The sequence below is a fragment of the Aethalodelphis obliquidens genome, unplaced genomic scaffold (assembly GCF_003676395.1).
Source record: "Aethalodelphis obliquidens isolate GAN/ISIS:26980383/991018 unplaced genomic scaffold, ASM367639v1 scaffold7, whole genome shotgun sequence".
Taxonomy (NCBI): domain Eukaryota; kingdom Metazoa; phylum Chordata; class Mammalia; order Artiodactyla; family Delphinidae; genus Aethalodelphis; species Aethalodelphis obliquidens.
Genome location: NW_020837951.1, coordinates 41,642,884 through 41,659,510, shown reverse-complemented (window position 1 = coordinate 41,659,510; position 16,627 = coordinate 41,642,884). Strand labels below are relative to the sequence as shown.

General features: G+C 45.3%; 1 protein-coding gene across 3 annotated transcripts in view; it reads left to right on the top strand.

The window, feature by feature from the left end:
* The window catches only part of PSAT1 (phosphoserine aminotransferase 1), a 31,560-nt gene extending 26,490 nt beyond the window's left edge, over positions 1 to 5,070 (top strand). Inside the window, exons 8-9 of one of the 3 annotated variants that reach the window (XM_027105640.1) lie at positions 556 to 693; positions 4,909 to 5,070. In XM_027105640.1, coding sequence (XP_026961441.1) covers positions 556 to 693; positions 4,909 to 4,915 — 145 coding nt within the window. In that variant the 3' untranslated portion in view covers positions 4,916 to 5,070. Of the gene's footprint in view, positions 1 to 509; positions 694 to 1,695; positions 2,864 to 4,908 lie in introns of those variants that run through there. The other 2 variants (XM_027105639.1, XM_027105641.1) reach the window with 2 other exon arrangements.
* The last annotated feature ends 11,557 nt before the right edge of the window (positions 5,071 to 16,627 follow it).

Sequence of the window (16,627 nt, the reverse complement as noted above, 5' to 3'; positions counted from 1 at the left end):
TCATATTTTTTGAAAACATATGTTCTGAATTTGATTCCCAGCTCCTGTCAAGAACCATGTAAATGTGTGTTGTGTGTGTGTGTTGTGTGTGTGTGGTGTGTGTGTGTGTGTGTGTGTGTGTGTGTGCGCGCGCACGCCAACAGTTTTACTCTGGGAAGTTGACTTAAGGAAATAGTTCAAACATACAAAAAATGTCCAAGTAATCCAATGTTATGATGTTTCTTCACATGTTAGCATAACTTTATTTTTTGTAACTAATGCTTTACTTTTTTTTTCTTTTTGCTTTTCTGTAACCAAATAACTGATACAGAGTTCATGTGGGGTATAAGTTTTCGATCTAAATCAATTTTCCCTATACAGCACTACAATTATCCCTCTCTGTTTATTAAATAATATTCACTTTCCTGGAATTATGTGATTCTTATTTTACTGAATGCTTAAATATAATATATAAATGGGTTTATTTGGATTTAATAAAAAATTTTTTTCTGTTGCTTTGTTAATGGCAGTTGCACATTGCAGAAAAATAGCTGGAACAAAAAACATGTTTTTCAGATGTCCAGTGGAGCCCCAGAATAGAAGCAGGATGAATATTCCATTCCGCATTGGCAACACCAAAGGAGATGATGCTTTAGAAAAAAGATTTCTCGACAAAGCTCTTGAACTCAATATGATCTCCCTGAAAGGGCATAGGTGAGTACTTGTCCCATCCAGAAGCTGGTCAGAGAATTGGTTTAGTTTTCAGACGCTGAAGGAGACACATCTAGGAGCCTACCCATCCTGGAGTAGCAGTTATTGTAACTAGTTGGGAAAGACCATTTGTTACGGGGGTTCTCCTGCTGCTGCTTACAGACCCCTTAGCACGATCCCACGGCCGAGAGCATGGATGGGGGGCACATCTTCTAGGAGCTTTGGTCAAAATTTCCTTTGAAAATCTCTGCTCTGACAGCACAAAGAGTGCCATCCCAGCTCTGGTGCAGCTGGCACAGCCTGTTCAGTGTAAGAACAGACACTGTTGCTCCCCCGAACGTCCGAGAGAGTAGTTAATTCTGTGAGCTCCATGGAAGATGTGTGTTCTCACGCATGAGAATAGCTGTCCGCTCCCTGCCCCCTGCATGGCAGGCTCATCGAAGAGTTGAGCTAACCTAGGTTCCACGTGAGCGTGACGGTTCTCCACTGCGTTGGAAAGGAATTTTTTAATGACTGAGATGTGTGAAGCTCCTGGCCACCTGCGGGGGCTTTCAGGTGGGAGGTTGGACACGATAGTCTCAGGTGCCGTGACTCTCTCAGGTGCTGGTGACGGGAAGGAGGGCTGTCTTTTTTTTTTTGTAAGATGTTGGGGGTAGGAGTTTATTTATTTATTTTTGCTGTGTTGGGTCTTCGTTTCTGTGCGAGGGCTTTCTCTAGTTGTGGCAAGTGGGGGCCACTCTTCATCGCAGTGCGCGGGCCTCTCACTATAGCGGCCTCTCTTGTTGCGGAGCACAGGCTCCAGACTCGCAGGCTCAGTAGCTGTGGCTCACGGGCCCAGTTGCTCCGCGGCATGTGGGATCCTTCCAGACCAGGGCTCGAACCCGTGTCCCCTGCATTAGCAGGCGGATTCTCAACCACTGCACCACCAGGGAAGCCCCAGGAGGGTTGTCTTGATGCTCAACCAGATGCTCCTGTTCTTAACAGCTGCATCTGTTGTTCTTCTAGGTCCGTGGGAGGCATTCGGGCCTCTCTGTATAATGCTGTCACCATCGAAGATGTCCAGAAGCTGGCAGCCTTCATGAAGAATTTTTTGGAGATGCACCAGCTATGAGCACATCCTAACCAATATACACTCTGCCCTTGAACAATGTACAAAATTGAAAGTCACTTGGGCATGGCTAAAAAAACTAAAGAAACACAGTATTTTTCTCGAATGAACATGCTTCTGATAGATTTTTTTCAGAGAACAGCAAAACATCCACAGCTGTCCCAAGCTGTTGAAACTTAACCTTAATTCTGACTTGAACTGGAAGCTTTTAAAAAATCTTCTCTTGCTTTTCTACCAAATTCTAACTACTGTTGTCTTTGCTGCTACTTTTTCTGCCTAGATCTCATATTCAAAGCTGTCTATGAGTTTAATTATATGCAAACTGCAGGTTATTATTTTTAGAGACACACAAACACACAGCATGGAGGGTGGGTGGAGCCCTCTAGGTGCTGAATTTTGATCCTTTGCAAGATGACAGCAGTGGGGTCTTCTGAATTCTGCAGCTATTAATTCAGGTCACCACCGACCGTGTTGTGATGTTCCAGACTGAGAGGCAAACCGGAGATCGTTCTTTATACCGTTATTCTCATAAAGAGATAAAAGTGGCATACTTATGTTTATATAGCAAGGTCTGTTTTTAATACCAAATAGTTTATATCTCTATGCATTTATATCTCTGTGCATTTATATTTCTAATAATACGTTTCTTGTTGATATATGTTGAGACTTTGAGAAGTTGTTGGGATCCTTGACCTTGTGCATTAGAGTGTTACGTTCTCAACAGCTGTGTGCCTCCCCTTCCCCCTCCCCTCTCCCTTTTTAAGCTGCTTCACAAGATTTGGAAGCTCCCTGATTCACTTTTACTTTCCTTTCAGTGGGTAGAAGAACGGTTGGTTGGTTGGTTGGTTGGTTGGTTCTTTGTTTTTCTGTTATGCTGTTAAACTAAAAATCTCTGTTAAACTCCCTTACTGTTTGTTCACGTGACTGTTCTCTTTCTGGTGTTTGACCAGTGATGCCATGAGCTCGGGAAGATCTTTGCTGAAGAGTCTTTTCCCCTCTTGTTTATCCATTGTCAGTGTTTTATGTTGACCGTGCGAAGGACATTAAAGTCCTAAAACATCTAAACCTTTGTCAATGAATTTCTTTACATGCTTTTTAGACAGATTGTTCTTTTAAAAACTTTATGTTGGGAAAACTTGAGTCTAAAAATAGCATCTGTGAAGGGTATTTTCTTCAAAAAGGTGTAAGACTCGAGTCCTGTACATCCACGTCTTTAATGATTCAGCACACTGGTACCTTTCCGTTGGCTCTTGGAATGGACAGTATCAACAAACCACGTTACAACACAGCTCACGGTATAAAGTTCTATGAACTTTATCCCCCTTAGGCTGGAAACATGCCGCTAGGACAGTTCTGAGCTATCTTCGTGTTTCGTTGGATGTGTAATGAGGACTATCCTGATCTTTCGTCCCAGCTCTGCACCAATTAGTTGGGTTAGTTGGGTTTCCTGCTTAGGGCTAAACCTTACCAATCTTGGTTCTCTCATCTGTGAAAAGGAGGATTGAAATAACTCCCCCACTTATCTCAGGGATGTTTGAAGAGCTTAAAACGAGGGCTCAATGCAGGATGTGACTGATAACCACAGTACATTTTTAAATGGCAAAAGCCGGCCAGTGCTTGGATGCCATCCAAGTGTTCACATATAATAGTTCTCAGAGTCTATTTTCCCTCCTTCCTCATCCATTCATGTGATGGTGGCAAGTCCCTGTGTTTTGTACCGGCCCCAGATCTCTTGAACCTCCACTTATTTCCATTCCCATTGCCACAGCCAGCTCTGTCAGCCCTCAGCGGATCATTTCAGCAGCCTCATCTGCCCACACCTGCCCCTACCAGCACAGCCCTTGGGACCATCACTTCCCCTTCATGCTCCTCCTTGGTTCATAAAAAAGCCCAGGCTTCTGAGCCCAGTGGTCACAGCTTTGTGGTGTCTGGTCTGGCTTCTTCTTTCTTGTGTTTCTGGTTCTTGGAATGTGGCGTGCATATACGCCCATGCTACGTCGGGTAAGCCTGGAGTTCCTGCCCCCGCTCAGCAAGACTGACGTTCCTTCAAGACACCTGCCAACCTCCTGACCTTGTTTGTGTCTCCTGCATTGCAAGGATGCGCTTTTCCTTTGTTCTTAGAAGCGTGACCCTTTTATCCCGTCACAGCACCTCCATTCTGTGTTTTCCTGTGCCGAGGGTGTCTGCTTACATGCCTTCCCCATCAGAGCAAGGAACAAGCCCTGTTTCTCCACCTCCATCACCTGGCATCCTGCCTTGCCCTTAGGAGGAGCTCAACGACTGTCCGTTTAATGAATGGAAAGACAGGGCTTCCTGAATTTCGCAAACAGCCTGCAGTAAAGGCAGAGGTACAATCTCACATACGAGGATGTTTTAACTTTTCAAAAGCTTACTATGTAATTTCATTTTTTACTAAAATGTAGAATCTTGGAGGGCTCCCAGACTCTTCTTTATATTTGTGTGAAAGTGTTTGGAAAACGGTGAGCAACTGCGTTCATACCAGGACAAAGGGTAGTCGCTGCTGTCTGGAGCTCAGATCGCTGGAAGATACTCACTGAGCGCAGACCTTGACCTTTGAATGTCTCAAGTGAGTGAACGGACGCTAGTCTGCTGACCACGTGGAGAGAGGTGGAAGGGGAGATAAGGATGCAGGCCCCGGGTCAACAGGCTGCGGGAGCCACAACTGGCCAGTCTTAAGATTAAAAGCAAAGTGGACGGACAGGTGTCTTTCAGGCCTTGGGAAATCTGTGTAAGGCTTGGTGGCCTCATCTTCCTTTAGATCTTCCAAAGTGTCCTTCTCCCAAACTGATTCTGACTTTCTCTTTCAAGATTTGACAATGCACAATCATGTTAATACCACCTAAGTGAGAAAAAACAGATTTGTTCCCACGTTGCTTATGTTTACCTCCACACACTGCTTCATCCCCAGCACTGCGGCTCTGTTCTTTGCCTGCACAAGAAACAAAATTGGAATTGTTCTGTTCCGTGCTAGTCTGTGTTGATCTAAGTATCTAATGCTGTCTCATCACAACTTAGCAGATGCTGGAAGGTTTGGCAAGCCCTCAGGTGAACTATGTGATGTAACAAATATTCCCTTTTTTCCCCTTTAGAGCTTAAGGAGCCACTAAGACCCCGTAAAATGGACAAGACCCACTGATAGATGTCCAGCTCTGCCGGAGGCCCTTGCAGGTCTGGCCTTGTATCACTGTGTGATTAATGTTTGTTGTATCGTGTTCTTTGGAAGGAAAATAAAATGAAGAAGGATTTTCTCACACTTGATCAGAATGAACATAATTAAAAAGCGAAATGCTACCCCGTCTGCAAAGAAATCAATCACTTTAATTGGAAAGAAGATTCCTTGCCTCTGTTTGTAATTGGGCTCTTGGTAAGTTAGAATCGGAATCCATGACAGTTTGTGATAAATGGTCTCCTTTGGGGCTAAAGAAGGTAAGAAGTTCTAATTACCCCTGGGTTATTCCAGAGTGGGTGGAAAAGCTTGATCAAAGAGATACTGGGAGAGAGCTAGAAAAGCTAGCAGTGAGCAAAGATTTATTGAATTTCTTTCTAAGAAGCTAAAGAATAAAATAGTTCATTTGTTGTGACAAAAACAAGAGCCTCTGGTATTTGAAATCCCAGAGCAAATTGGATTTTCTAAGAAAATAGGGAACTGGGCATATTAGAAAAAGTTTACTTACACAGAGGTTCTATAGTTAGGTTATAGAAATTGGCTTTGCTTACTTGTTAGCACACGAGAAAATTGACAGCCTTGCGCCTCACTTGGGGAAAAGTATGGAATTCATACTTTGAGTGTTTAAATGTATAAGTAATTGGCACTGAGTTTAAGGCAGTCCAAAATGTTTTATTCAAATGAAAGCGTCATTTAAGTTAGTAGACATGTACTCAGGGTCCTAGTGAATGAATCTACTGACCCAATCCCTGTTGGTATCCTAGCCTTTGTCTCTCTTCAGCTTGCCTAACAATACCTGAAGAATAAGGCGGATTTTAGGTTGATGTATTTATTTTGAATTGTGTGTGTTTATTTTACGTATCTATATAGAGGTAGATATATAGTTATAGATATAATTTCAAACTTAAAGGAAAGTTGCAAGATTAGTACAAAGAACTCCTGTATGTGCTTTACCTAGATTCACCAATTATTAATGTTTAGCTTTATTTGCTTTGACATTCACTGTCTCTCCATATACACATGTTTTTTTCTCCTGAACCCCTTAATGGTAAGGAGACCTTGTGCCCTTTCCCCTAGAAATGGTGATTACTTCCTAAGTGAAACAACATTTTCTTACCAAACCACAGCACAGTGGTCTAAGTTAGAAATTTAACATTGATACTGATCTACCGTCCATATTCAAATTTTGCCACTTATTCCAGTAACATCCTTCATGGCTAATTTTTTTCAGGCCAGGAACCAGTCTACCATCATGCATTGCACTTAGTTCTCATGTCACTTTGGTCTAAATATGAAATAATTCTCCAGCCTCTTTGTTCTTCATATTATTGAGAGCTTGTGACAAGTATAGGCTGGTTGTGGTGTAGAATGATCCTCGGTCTGGGTTTGTCCTCTGTTTCCTCATGGTTGTTTCATGTTCTGTGCTTTGGATGGGGTTCCACAGAGGGGACGGTGTGTCTGTCTGTGCATCCTTACAGGAGCCCCCTCATGGTCATCTGTCTCATTAGCATCTTGGTTAAGGTGGTGCCCACGAACCTTCTCCACTGTCAAGTTTTTATTTGTCCCTTTGTAGTTAATAAGTAGTTTATGGAGAGATATTTTGAGACTCAGAGTATTCTGTTCTTCATCAAACTTTTGAATTACATACTGGTTCATAGAACCAGTAATTCAGGTGGATTTATTTGATGGAGAAGGTGAAGTGATTCTTAATGCTTATTTTCCACTAGTAGTTTTACAAGCCACTCTACTCTCTCCCAAAGGAAAAGAATCCTAAAATATAAGCAGGCGTGTGCAAAACAGTTCATTGAGAAGTCAAAAGGCAACCGTTGGAGGATATATATTCCAGGAGCCCTGAGAGTAAGAAACATATTTTGAGAATGTGAGCAGTATGGGCAAGTGTGCTTTTTGGTGAACCAGGGAAGGAGGAAAAGAATCCCCTGATCAGGATATAGGGACCAACTTGTAGACTTTTCCTTCCCTGTCTAGTCTAGTTTGTTTATTTCTCAATAGTTTTAGAAGTACAACCCTTTGGCCACACAGACCTTTAATCTAATAACCAGATCATGAACCACAGAGCCTGATTATGCTTTGAAAGATGTGCTATATATAACAACCTAAAGTTAAAATTGCTTCTAATGACTCTAGCCTAGCAGAATAGCCCCCAAGAGAAATGTAAAATCTTGGCTTCCATCTAGCCAGGTGAAAAGCCATAGGCATCCCGAGAAATGAAACTTGAAGTTGAAACGTAAGAAATGAAGTTGAAATGTAAGAAATGTTACAGGTCATTCTGGGGGAAAAAAAATAATGATCTTATCCAGCAGAGTAAAAAGCGGCTAGAGGCTGAATCATTCTTTCCTGTTCCCTTCCCCCAGTTTAAAACCATAGTTTCTTTAGGTTGAAAGTCCAGAGGTTGAAGCAGAAATCTTTAGGAGTTCTTAGGAAATGACAGGTGAGCAGGTTAATAACCTCAGGTAGCAACTATTCTGCTGTAAAACACACCGGGGAAAACACTCCTGAATTTCTGATGCATTTAAATCGAGGGCAGTCTAACGTATTTTCTGAAGAACTGTGTTCAAATTGAGGCTCCAGCTGATGTTACCCATTCACGTCCCCCATTAAGCCATCCCCAGTTCTCCCAATGGCATATTGTTCAAGATATGGTGTCCTCCATGAGCAAGGTTCTTGTGGATACAGGGGCAAGATATATCAATTAGGATTTCGTTAGTCACAATACATAGAAAACTTGGTCCGAACTGGCTAAAGCAAAAAAAAAAAAAAAAAAAAAAAAAAGAATTATTGGTTGACGTAACTGAAAAGTCCAAAGATGAGGGCCAGCCCAAGTCTAGTTTACTCCAGAGTCCCGTGGTGCGTATTCTTTGGAACCACCTTTCTGGGACTCTGCGTCTTTGTCCTCCTTCGTGTCACGCTTCATGATAACCACATTGGTGACATTGCCTCTTCAGAACAGGTCCGTAGCTCTGCTTTCCCCGCCAGTGTCCAGGCTCACTCTGCTTGGGCTGCCTTAGGTCAGTTTCTCATTCCTTTGCCAATGAGTAGGACCCAGAAGAAGGGACATGTTAACTGGCTGGAATACAATAGGACCCATCCTTGGAGCTGGGTAGGTGGCCAGTCCCACCTAAACCATATAGAAGCCTGTGCAGTTTGCCAAATAAGTTCTGCTTTTTGTTGCCCTTATGGAGCTTACAGCTTAGTCAGGGAGGCAGGCAAACAAATAAGCAAATGGATACAAGATATGAAGTAAAAGAACAGAGCTGTGAGACTAAGTGTCAGAGGGAAACAGTCCAGACGGAGAAGTGGGAAGTGACATTTGAGTTGAGATCTGAATGGTCGAGCAGGAGTCAATCAAGAAAAGACGTTAGGGAGAGACAAAAGCCACGTGAGCATCTGGGGAGACATTTATCACTTTACTTTCTCTTAAGAGAGTTGGTGTGTGATGCTCAAAATATTGAACAACTAGTGTGGTACCCTAGAGAGGCCAAAGTTACTAGTGGCCAAAGGAGGATGACTACAGGAAAGCACCAGCTCGCCGTAGGTGGCCACAGATGAGTGGCCCACTGCTGGGGTCTGAGGCCCACGGGGCTAGGGATGGGGCAGACACTGTTAACCAACTAGGATGGAAGTAGTAGATAAGTATGTAAATAACTGGTATGGCAGCAGAGGCGTGTACCTGCTGGATTTCAAGCCTGACTGTACCGTGTTCTTCTGGGCCTCTTTCCACTATTTACTGACCACCAAACCTTCCCTATGCGATATTCAATAAACATTGACTAAACATATAGATGACTATATTGATAGCATGGGAAAATTATCTACATTCATGCCTGATTGATATTGATAGAAGATTTCGCCCCAGAGCAAATTAGCAAATGCTTCCTTAGATTCCGCAGGGCATTTTAGACGTTGATTTTCAGCTAGAGGCTTCTGGGATTTGAATCAGCATCTGCCTGAGGTTTGCAAGTTGAGGGGAATCTCAGCCTGGAGATACACGTTGATTCCACTGTAGAGTGTTGGAAGCCCGCACGGAGAAATAAACTTATAGTTGTGTTTTGTTTGAACCATTTAATACTTATTAACTTAATGGGCACGTTAAAAAAAAATCATGAGATGAAGCCTTAACATCCTGATTCCTGTCTTTTCTTGAAGGGGGAGCAGATTTGGGCCTGCATTTCAGCATGGAGGTTTGTCTGCAGCCAGTAGAGGCTGCCTCTTTAGATGGTGTGCTCTAACTTGCCTTTCTTCCACCTTTCTCACTGTTTTCATACTTGTTACGTACTGGCCCTTGGGTACCGGGTCTGAAAATAGCAAGATTTAAGCTTTCTATTAGGAAACCATCGCAAGGTAAGAAGAGTACGATGATCCTTGGCATCACCCTTCTGGCCTTTTCCACTGATTTAACCCCAGCAGCAGGAGCACAAACTTTCCAGCTGTGTGGAGGACTCAGAACTGAGCCAGAGCGATGCCCAAACCAGCTGAAGTTAGTCTGTTAGCTTTGTGCAGGCTGAAAGCTTTAAATAATCATTTCCAGTCATACCTTCTGGTCATTTCCCTTTAGTGTACAGTTTCCACCTCCAAGTTCTTCTCTTACACCCTGAGAGCCTGGCCCAGAACTAACCTAGGAGCCTCCACTTGGGTGAGTAATTGTCATTAGCCTCCTTTTAGTCTCTTAAGCATCTCCTGTTTAGGGCTGAAGTCTAGTTCTATACGATTTCAAGTAAAAACTCCCATCCACAAGTCACTGATCCATTCATCCAACTTTACCTATTTATTTAGCAAAATGGGGAATCATATTGACAAGATCATTATCCTTAAGCGATTCGGAGCCTAGAAGGGAAATTAAAATGTCAACATGCAATTGTCATACTCTGGGACAAGTGCCTATCAGGTAGGGTTGCAGATAAAATACAGGACACCCGGTTAAACTTGCGTGGTTTATTTGTTAAATCTGATACCCCTACCACCAGGGAAAGTGTTGGGTGCAAGGGAACACAGGCGAGGAGGACCAGGGAAGTCTTCTAGAAGCACTGCCATTGAGGCCAACACGACAGGGGTTAAGTCAGAAGAGGTGCAGGGTAGGGGAGGGCTCTGTGAAGACAGAGAATAGCACGTGTGAAGGCCCTGACTTGAGAGCTGCCCCAGGAAATTCAGGGGCCTGAGGTTCAGGATGTGGGAATGTGGAGGGTGGAGGAGTATGTCAGGGGAGGGGAGACTGGAGATGCGATGAAGTCCTACCATGGAATGTGGACGGGATCCTAAGCACAACGGGCCAGCCATCGTAGGAGTCGAAGCGGCAGAGTGATGTAAGATACGCATTTGAGAAAAATCCTTCTGGCTGTAGTGTCGTGACTGAGTAGAAGAGGGAGTCTGGAGACAGGAGAAGGCAGAGCGGTGCTTGCTGCAGTAACGATAGTGCGTGATGGCGGTGGCTGTGAGGAAGAGAGAGGAATGGATGAGCTACTTAGACGATGGGTGGGTAGATGTGGGAGATGAGGGAAGAGAAAGGTCGTGCATGAAGATGGTACACTCAGTGGGACAGGAGAGGTAGGGAGAAGTGGGCACTGTGCTGCCATTTGCCCGTTTGCTTCAGACCGGCTCCATGCCTTTCCACTGCTCTGCTCCGTGTCACAGGGCTGATCCTGCAAACCCCGTCGCCCAGATTTCCTCGCCAACTCTTTTCCAGGTAGGTTCAGCCAATGGAAAGCATTGGCCGGAGTTTGGAGGGCAGGGGGTTGGGAGAAGCCAACGTATTTTCCCCTCGCCCTCCGCTCTCTGTTTGGGCAGCTGCAGCGGGGCTGGTGGCCGCTTTGCTCTGAGTGGCTGCCCCACCAGGAAGCCACGCCCTCTGTGCCTCCAGCTCCTGCCTGGCAGCTGTGGCAACACCACTTCCTCCTTTGCCCCCCAGCCCAGCAGTGGGGTGGGTGTGGTTTCCTCTGCTGTGACTCTCTGGGATGTCTCACCATCCCATTTGGCCTTTTAGCTTTTTCATCACAATATGAAATTTGTCGTATTGAACTGCCTGTCACGGGCTGTTTTTCTGAGTGGACATTCAGTAATACGGACGTGATGGATTTGAGGTGCCTTCTGAGATTTACATGGAGACGTTTAGTAGGAAGTCATATATAGATTGAAAGGTGCAGGGAGTGGTCTTAGATGGAGACAGACTTAGCTGGTAATTGAAACTAGGGGAGAGGATAAGGTCCTGCAGGGAGGTGGCATAGCAGATGAAGAGCAGAGAGCCTAATACAGAGCCCCGAGAAATACCCCTAGGAAGGTCAGCTCAGAAAGAGACTGGGAGGGTGCCGAGAGAGAGAAAACCGTCAGGAGGGTTGGGTGGCGTGGAAGCCAAGGAAAGAGATTTTCAAGACAGAGACGTAGTTTAAGATATAACTCGGCTTGGCAGTCACATAGGTAAGGATTGAGTCATCCCCTGGACTTGTCAATGGAGAAATCATCGGGGGCTTCAAGGAGATCAGTTTCATGAGAGTAGTGGGGCAGAAACCAGGTCGCAGTGTAGATGGGAGGGGAGCAATGGGGGGGCAAGTCAAGAAATTGATGGCAAAGGGAAAGAAGGAAGGGGTGGATGAAGGACAGGAGAATAGAATGGAGGAGGGTATTTCCTTGTGGCTCTTTAACCTGGCTGGGAGGGGCCCACAGAGAAGGAGAGCGTGAAGATGTAGGAAGAGAGGGTGGCATCCCCAGCCCAAGGAGGACTGGCCCCTGTCTTCAGCTCCCACCAGCTGGAGGTCCCCTTCCTGTAGCTTTCCACGTAGGCTGTGGAAGTTGCCCCTTGCCTCCTTGGATCAGCTGCCCTGGATTCGTTCGTCCTTTTCTTATTTCTCAGCACATCTGGGTCATACATTCTGTGAAGACAAACAAATCACTACTGATGCTTAATTTTCCTGAAAAATCCCCCAGGCAGGTACCATTTTGGAGAACTACATATTGTTTCTCAAAAAGCCAAAGTAGCCCATTCTTCCTCTGTCATCGGGAGAGATTGCTGTTTCTTGGAGAACCCGATGAAGAGGGTGACTCGCACTTAGGAATAATGTTGCTTGAAAAGTGCAAAAGGTGAGGTAGTTTGGCTATGAGGGGCGTCTGAGGCCTGAGACTTCCTGAGAGTTGGCAGACTCACAGCTCCCATTTCCCTCTGACCCTGGGCTATGAGCTCATTAAATGATATAGTAAATAAGATCACTGACATGGTTTAAATGATAATTTTGTTCTCTTTTTCATTCAGAGCAAATTTAATGGAATTTGCATACAACATATGGATGAAATATCCATACGATGGGGCTTGACCGTATCCTCATGATTCCCCTTCCCTTTTCTACATCTGGCCCCTTTAGCTCTGCAGACTTGACCCCACACCGTCAATCCACCCAGTCGGTCCGCTGAGCACCTCTTCCTCCTTCGCATCTGGTCGTTGTCGTCACCTTGTTCTCCACTGACGCCTCCTGCAGTAGCTGTTAGGTCCAGAGAGGTTGGTTCACTGTGAGCAAGTAACTGTCAACTCCATGGACAGGTGGAAGTGACTTGGCAGCCTGAATGAGCCCACCCTGAGTTAATTATACCAATGAGGGTATACCAATGAGGATATACCAATAATTATACCAATGATAAAAAATAATGTCATAGCTTGACAGAGTGGTTTATAAATTATAGCATATGCTTATGCTCTTAATTCTTCCTCACAACCCTGCTTATCATGGCTGGAATTGCTCCTATAACTGTGGGGTCAGCGGGGGACTGGCTGTCAGCCGGGCCGGGGGCCTGACTGGGCCACATGCGTCTTATGCCCCAGCTAGTAACTGGGGCTTGTGCTCATGGGGGTAGCAGGGCTCCGAGAGGGAGAGTAGAAGCATCTTGGGACCTAGCTCTGAACTGGCACACCATCGTCTCTGCTGCCTTCTATCGGCCATGGCAAGTCACCTAAGTTCAAGGGTGGGGAAATCAACTCTGCCTCTTGATGGGAGAAGTTGGAATGTCACATTGAAAGAGCGAGGACCCAAGGAGTCAACCTGGAGCCCTTTTTGCAATTTGGGATGGGGCTTGGTGCCTTCCTCGAGGAGGTCGTCCAAAACCATTTTTCAAACATCCCAGGTTCCTATAAACCTCCACCTCTGGTTTGGCGGCCCCTAAAAGTTCCCAGTCAGTTTTGGTGAAGGGACACTTGGTGACAGTGTTGTCTTTCGAAATGAGTAGTTCCCTTACGGACATTACATTGCTCCCCATACATTATTTATAAGGTTTCCCTGTTTGTATGTGCAAAATATTTCTGTGTATATTTTGAGAATTAAATTGTACAGGCCTCTTTTTTTCTTTCACATACCCTAGAGATGTTATACAGGCAGTAAAAGTGCCCAAAGTTTTGAGAAATTGGAATAATCAAGAGTTCCCTGTATGGAATGCTGTTAACGATGGCAATTCCCGCTACAGTACCTTTCATCTGAGACACTTAGGGTCTGTTAACAGATTAAAAGAAGTAAAAGACACGGATCTAGAGAATTTTCATTATCTTGTGCTCTGAAAACTTGGATTTTCATTGGTTTGAATGGGCCTGAAAATGCATTTTTATTACTAGGGGCATAGAAGCCTCCAGCGGTATTCTTAATAAAGCAAGGTGAGTTATAAGCAATCATCTGATGGAGGGTAAATGTATCATACTTCATTTTAAGAAAAATACAATATAAAAGTCTTACCATGGAAGAAAATCTTTATATGATCTTTAAAGAAAAAAGACTTCAAGAAAAATAAAGACATGACACTATATTAAATTTAAAGTCAATGACTTCTAAGCAAAGCAAAGCAAAGACAGTCTGATTAAGGCCGTTGCATTGTTCTGGCATTTTTTATGTCTCACCCATTTCTGTGGTCTTGATAGAATGTAAGCTTTCGGGGCACAGAGAACAACTTCATCTTGATGTAGGACTGAGCAAATGCACGGAGAGGTTCTCAATAAATAGGCATTAAATCCTAAGTCCAGAAGGGACCTTGAGATGCCTTCTCTTTACTCCTTAGTAGAACTGTTTTAATCAGCCCAGAAAAACAGATTTTTTTTCTTTAAATCTCAAAATTCAGAGATTCCACCATCAGAACTTACTTCTCACATCGCCTTGTGGTCTGCTGTGGGCATCTGTCGAATGGTGTGACCTCTGCGTGGGGAGCCTGGCCTACCCTCCAGGCCTGCGGTTTGGGCTGCTGTGGTGCCACGCTGTGCTAAGGGGCCGCCTTCTTTGGCGGTCTGGGCTCCAGTGAGCCTTGGTCATGTTCTTTTTTTTTTTTTTAATTTATTTATTTATTCTTTTGGCTGTGTTGGGTCTTCGTTTCTGTGCGAGGGCTTTCTCTAGTTGCGGCAAGCGGGGGCCACTCTTCATCGCAGTGCGCGGGCCTCTCACTGTCACGGCCTCTCTTGCTGCGGAGCACAGGATCCAGATGCGCAGGCTCAGTAGCTGTGACTCACGGGCCCAGTTGCTCCGCGGCATGTGGGATCTTCCCCGACCAGGGCTCGAACCTGTGTCCCCTGCATTGGCAGGCAGGTTCTCAACCACTGCGCCACCAGGGAAGCCCCGGTCATGTTCTTTTATGGAACCTTGGGTGCTTGACCGCTCTGACCCTCAGTCTCATTTGCAGGTTCTGGGGAGGATTAAATGAGCTCATGTGATATCCAAGTGACGGAGGCAGAGTAGGCTCTGGATGAATCTTTGCTTCCTTTTAATTAGCTGTGGAGAAGAACATGACCCTAGGGATGAGCTACTAGGACTCCAGCTAGTGCCTCTCCAACTTTAATATGGGTATGCCTCTCTTGTGGATCTTGTTAAATGCAGGTTCTTATTCAGTAGTTCTGGGTGGGGCCTGGATTCTGTACTTCTAACAAGCCCCTAGGTGACGGTGACCCTGAGAGCAAGGGTCCAGCTCCTGCCTTTCTCCCTTCTTTCTAGTAGAGCAGGACGTCTGCCGCCCGGGAGGAGAAAACATCTGCACCCTGACTACTGTTAACCAGCTTCCCTCACAGGCAAGGGGCCTATCCCACTGCTCCCTACCATTTTGTCTGAGGCGCAGCAAGCCAAAACACTGACATGCTGAGGTTTGCAGCAAAGAGGAGGTTTATTCACAAGGCAGCCAAGGGAGGAAGAGCCGGGAGAATAGGTCTCAAATCCGCCTCCCTGAAGGCAAGGGGCTTGGGGCTTCTGTGGGGTAAAGAATAAAGAAGCAGGGCAGTATGAGGCGTGGGGAGCATGAGGAAAGGTGATTGGAAAAGGGTGTGCTCATCATTGTTCTAAGCTGGCGTAACTAGGCTACAGGGCTCGGCACATTCTCAGGCTGGAGTTTTTGGCCCGCTGGTGGCAGGAGGTCAAAAGGCACTTGCCCAGTTGGAGGGTCGGTGGTCCTCTCCAGTTTTAAGCAGCTCAGCCTAACTAGACACAGCTGACTCCAAGTTCCTGGACAATACTGGGGCAAACATCTTATTGCTTATGCTACATGCTACTTGGAGGACGTGCAAGTCTTCAAGCTACCTTGATGGGTGAAGACAGGATTTACACATGGTTTCACCTCCAGGCGAGCAGAAGAGAGTCTGCCCCCTGGCACCTGGAATCGGAGGCAGATGGTTTAAAAATGGGCTCTCCCACCCTCTGTGTGATCTTAGGTAGATTATTGAACCTTCCTGTGCCTCTTTCTCCACCAGCAGCATGGGGACACTCAAAGTCCCTCTCTTGTGGGCTGTTATGGGGGTTCAATGAGATATAGATGCATGCACAGGCACATGGGAGACACCCAGTGTGTGTTACCTTCGTGCTTATTTTTATTAGGAGACCAGTATTGTTAGAAGATACGGTGCCCACAAGACTAAATAGTCTCTAAAACAAAAGCTCCTACAAAAATGTCAGTCTCTTTCCCTCCTGCATCTTGAACACACAGGAAAGAAATGGGTGCAGTAAACAAGCCCACACTAGGGGCCTCTTGCCTCTAGCAAACAGGGTCAAGGGACTGCCTTGAGGGCCAGTGTGTCGGTCCCTGTCACTCCAGTCTTTTCTTTGATTTCTCCCCCTTATCCTCTGTGGGCGGATTCACCTCTTCTTGCATTAAAACAAACCTATGCATACTTGGAAACTTCAGTACTTTTTAAATTGAAACAACTCCCTACCAAGAGGAAAGAGCCGATTCAGGATTGACTTTAATTGGCCATTAGTGTGCTTACCAGGTGGTGGAAATCGCTTGGCCTTTGGCTTCAGACCATGCCGGGCACCCACGGCAGGCATTAATAGCCCATTAACGCACACCCTGTCATTGCTTTATTTCCTAATTAATACCCCCTGCTTTAGGGATAGGAGAACACAGCTATAAAATTATCTATTGCTTCAGCAATGAGGGAGAAAAAAATGTTATCAGCACCTCGTGCCTGTCACATTAATGGCTGAACTAGAAAATCAGAAGGGTCAGCACAGGTTTTATTTTCTTCATCCTTACCTCAGGGTGGAGAAAGGTCAATCCCGAACTGAACCCCAAGTTTAGGTCAGGAAGCCCTCGGGTTCCTTATATTATCTCAGAAATATGGGAAAGTAGAAAGGAATGATAAAGTGTAGTGCAGATTAGCCTCATTTTCCTGTGAAGCTTGAGGAGAGGGA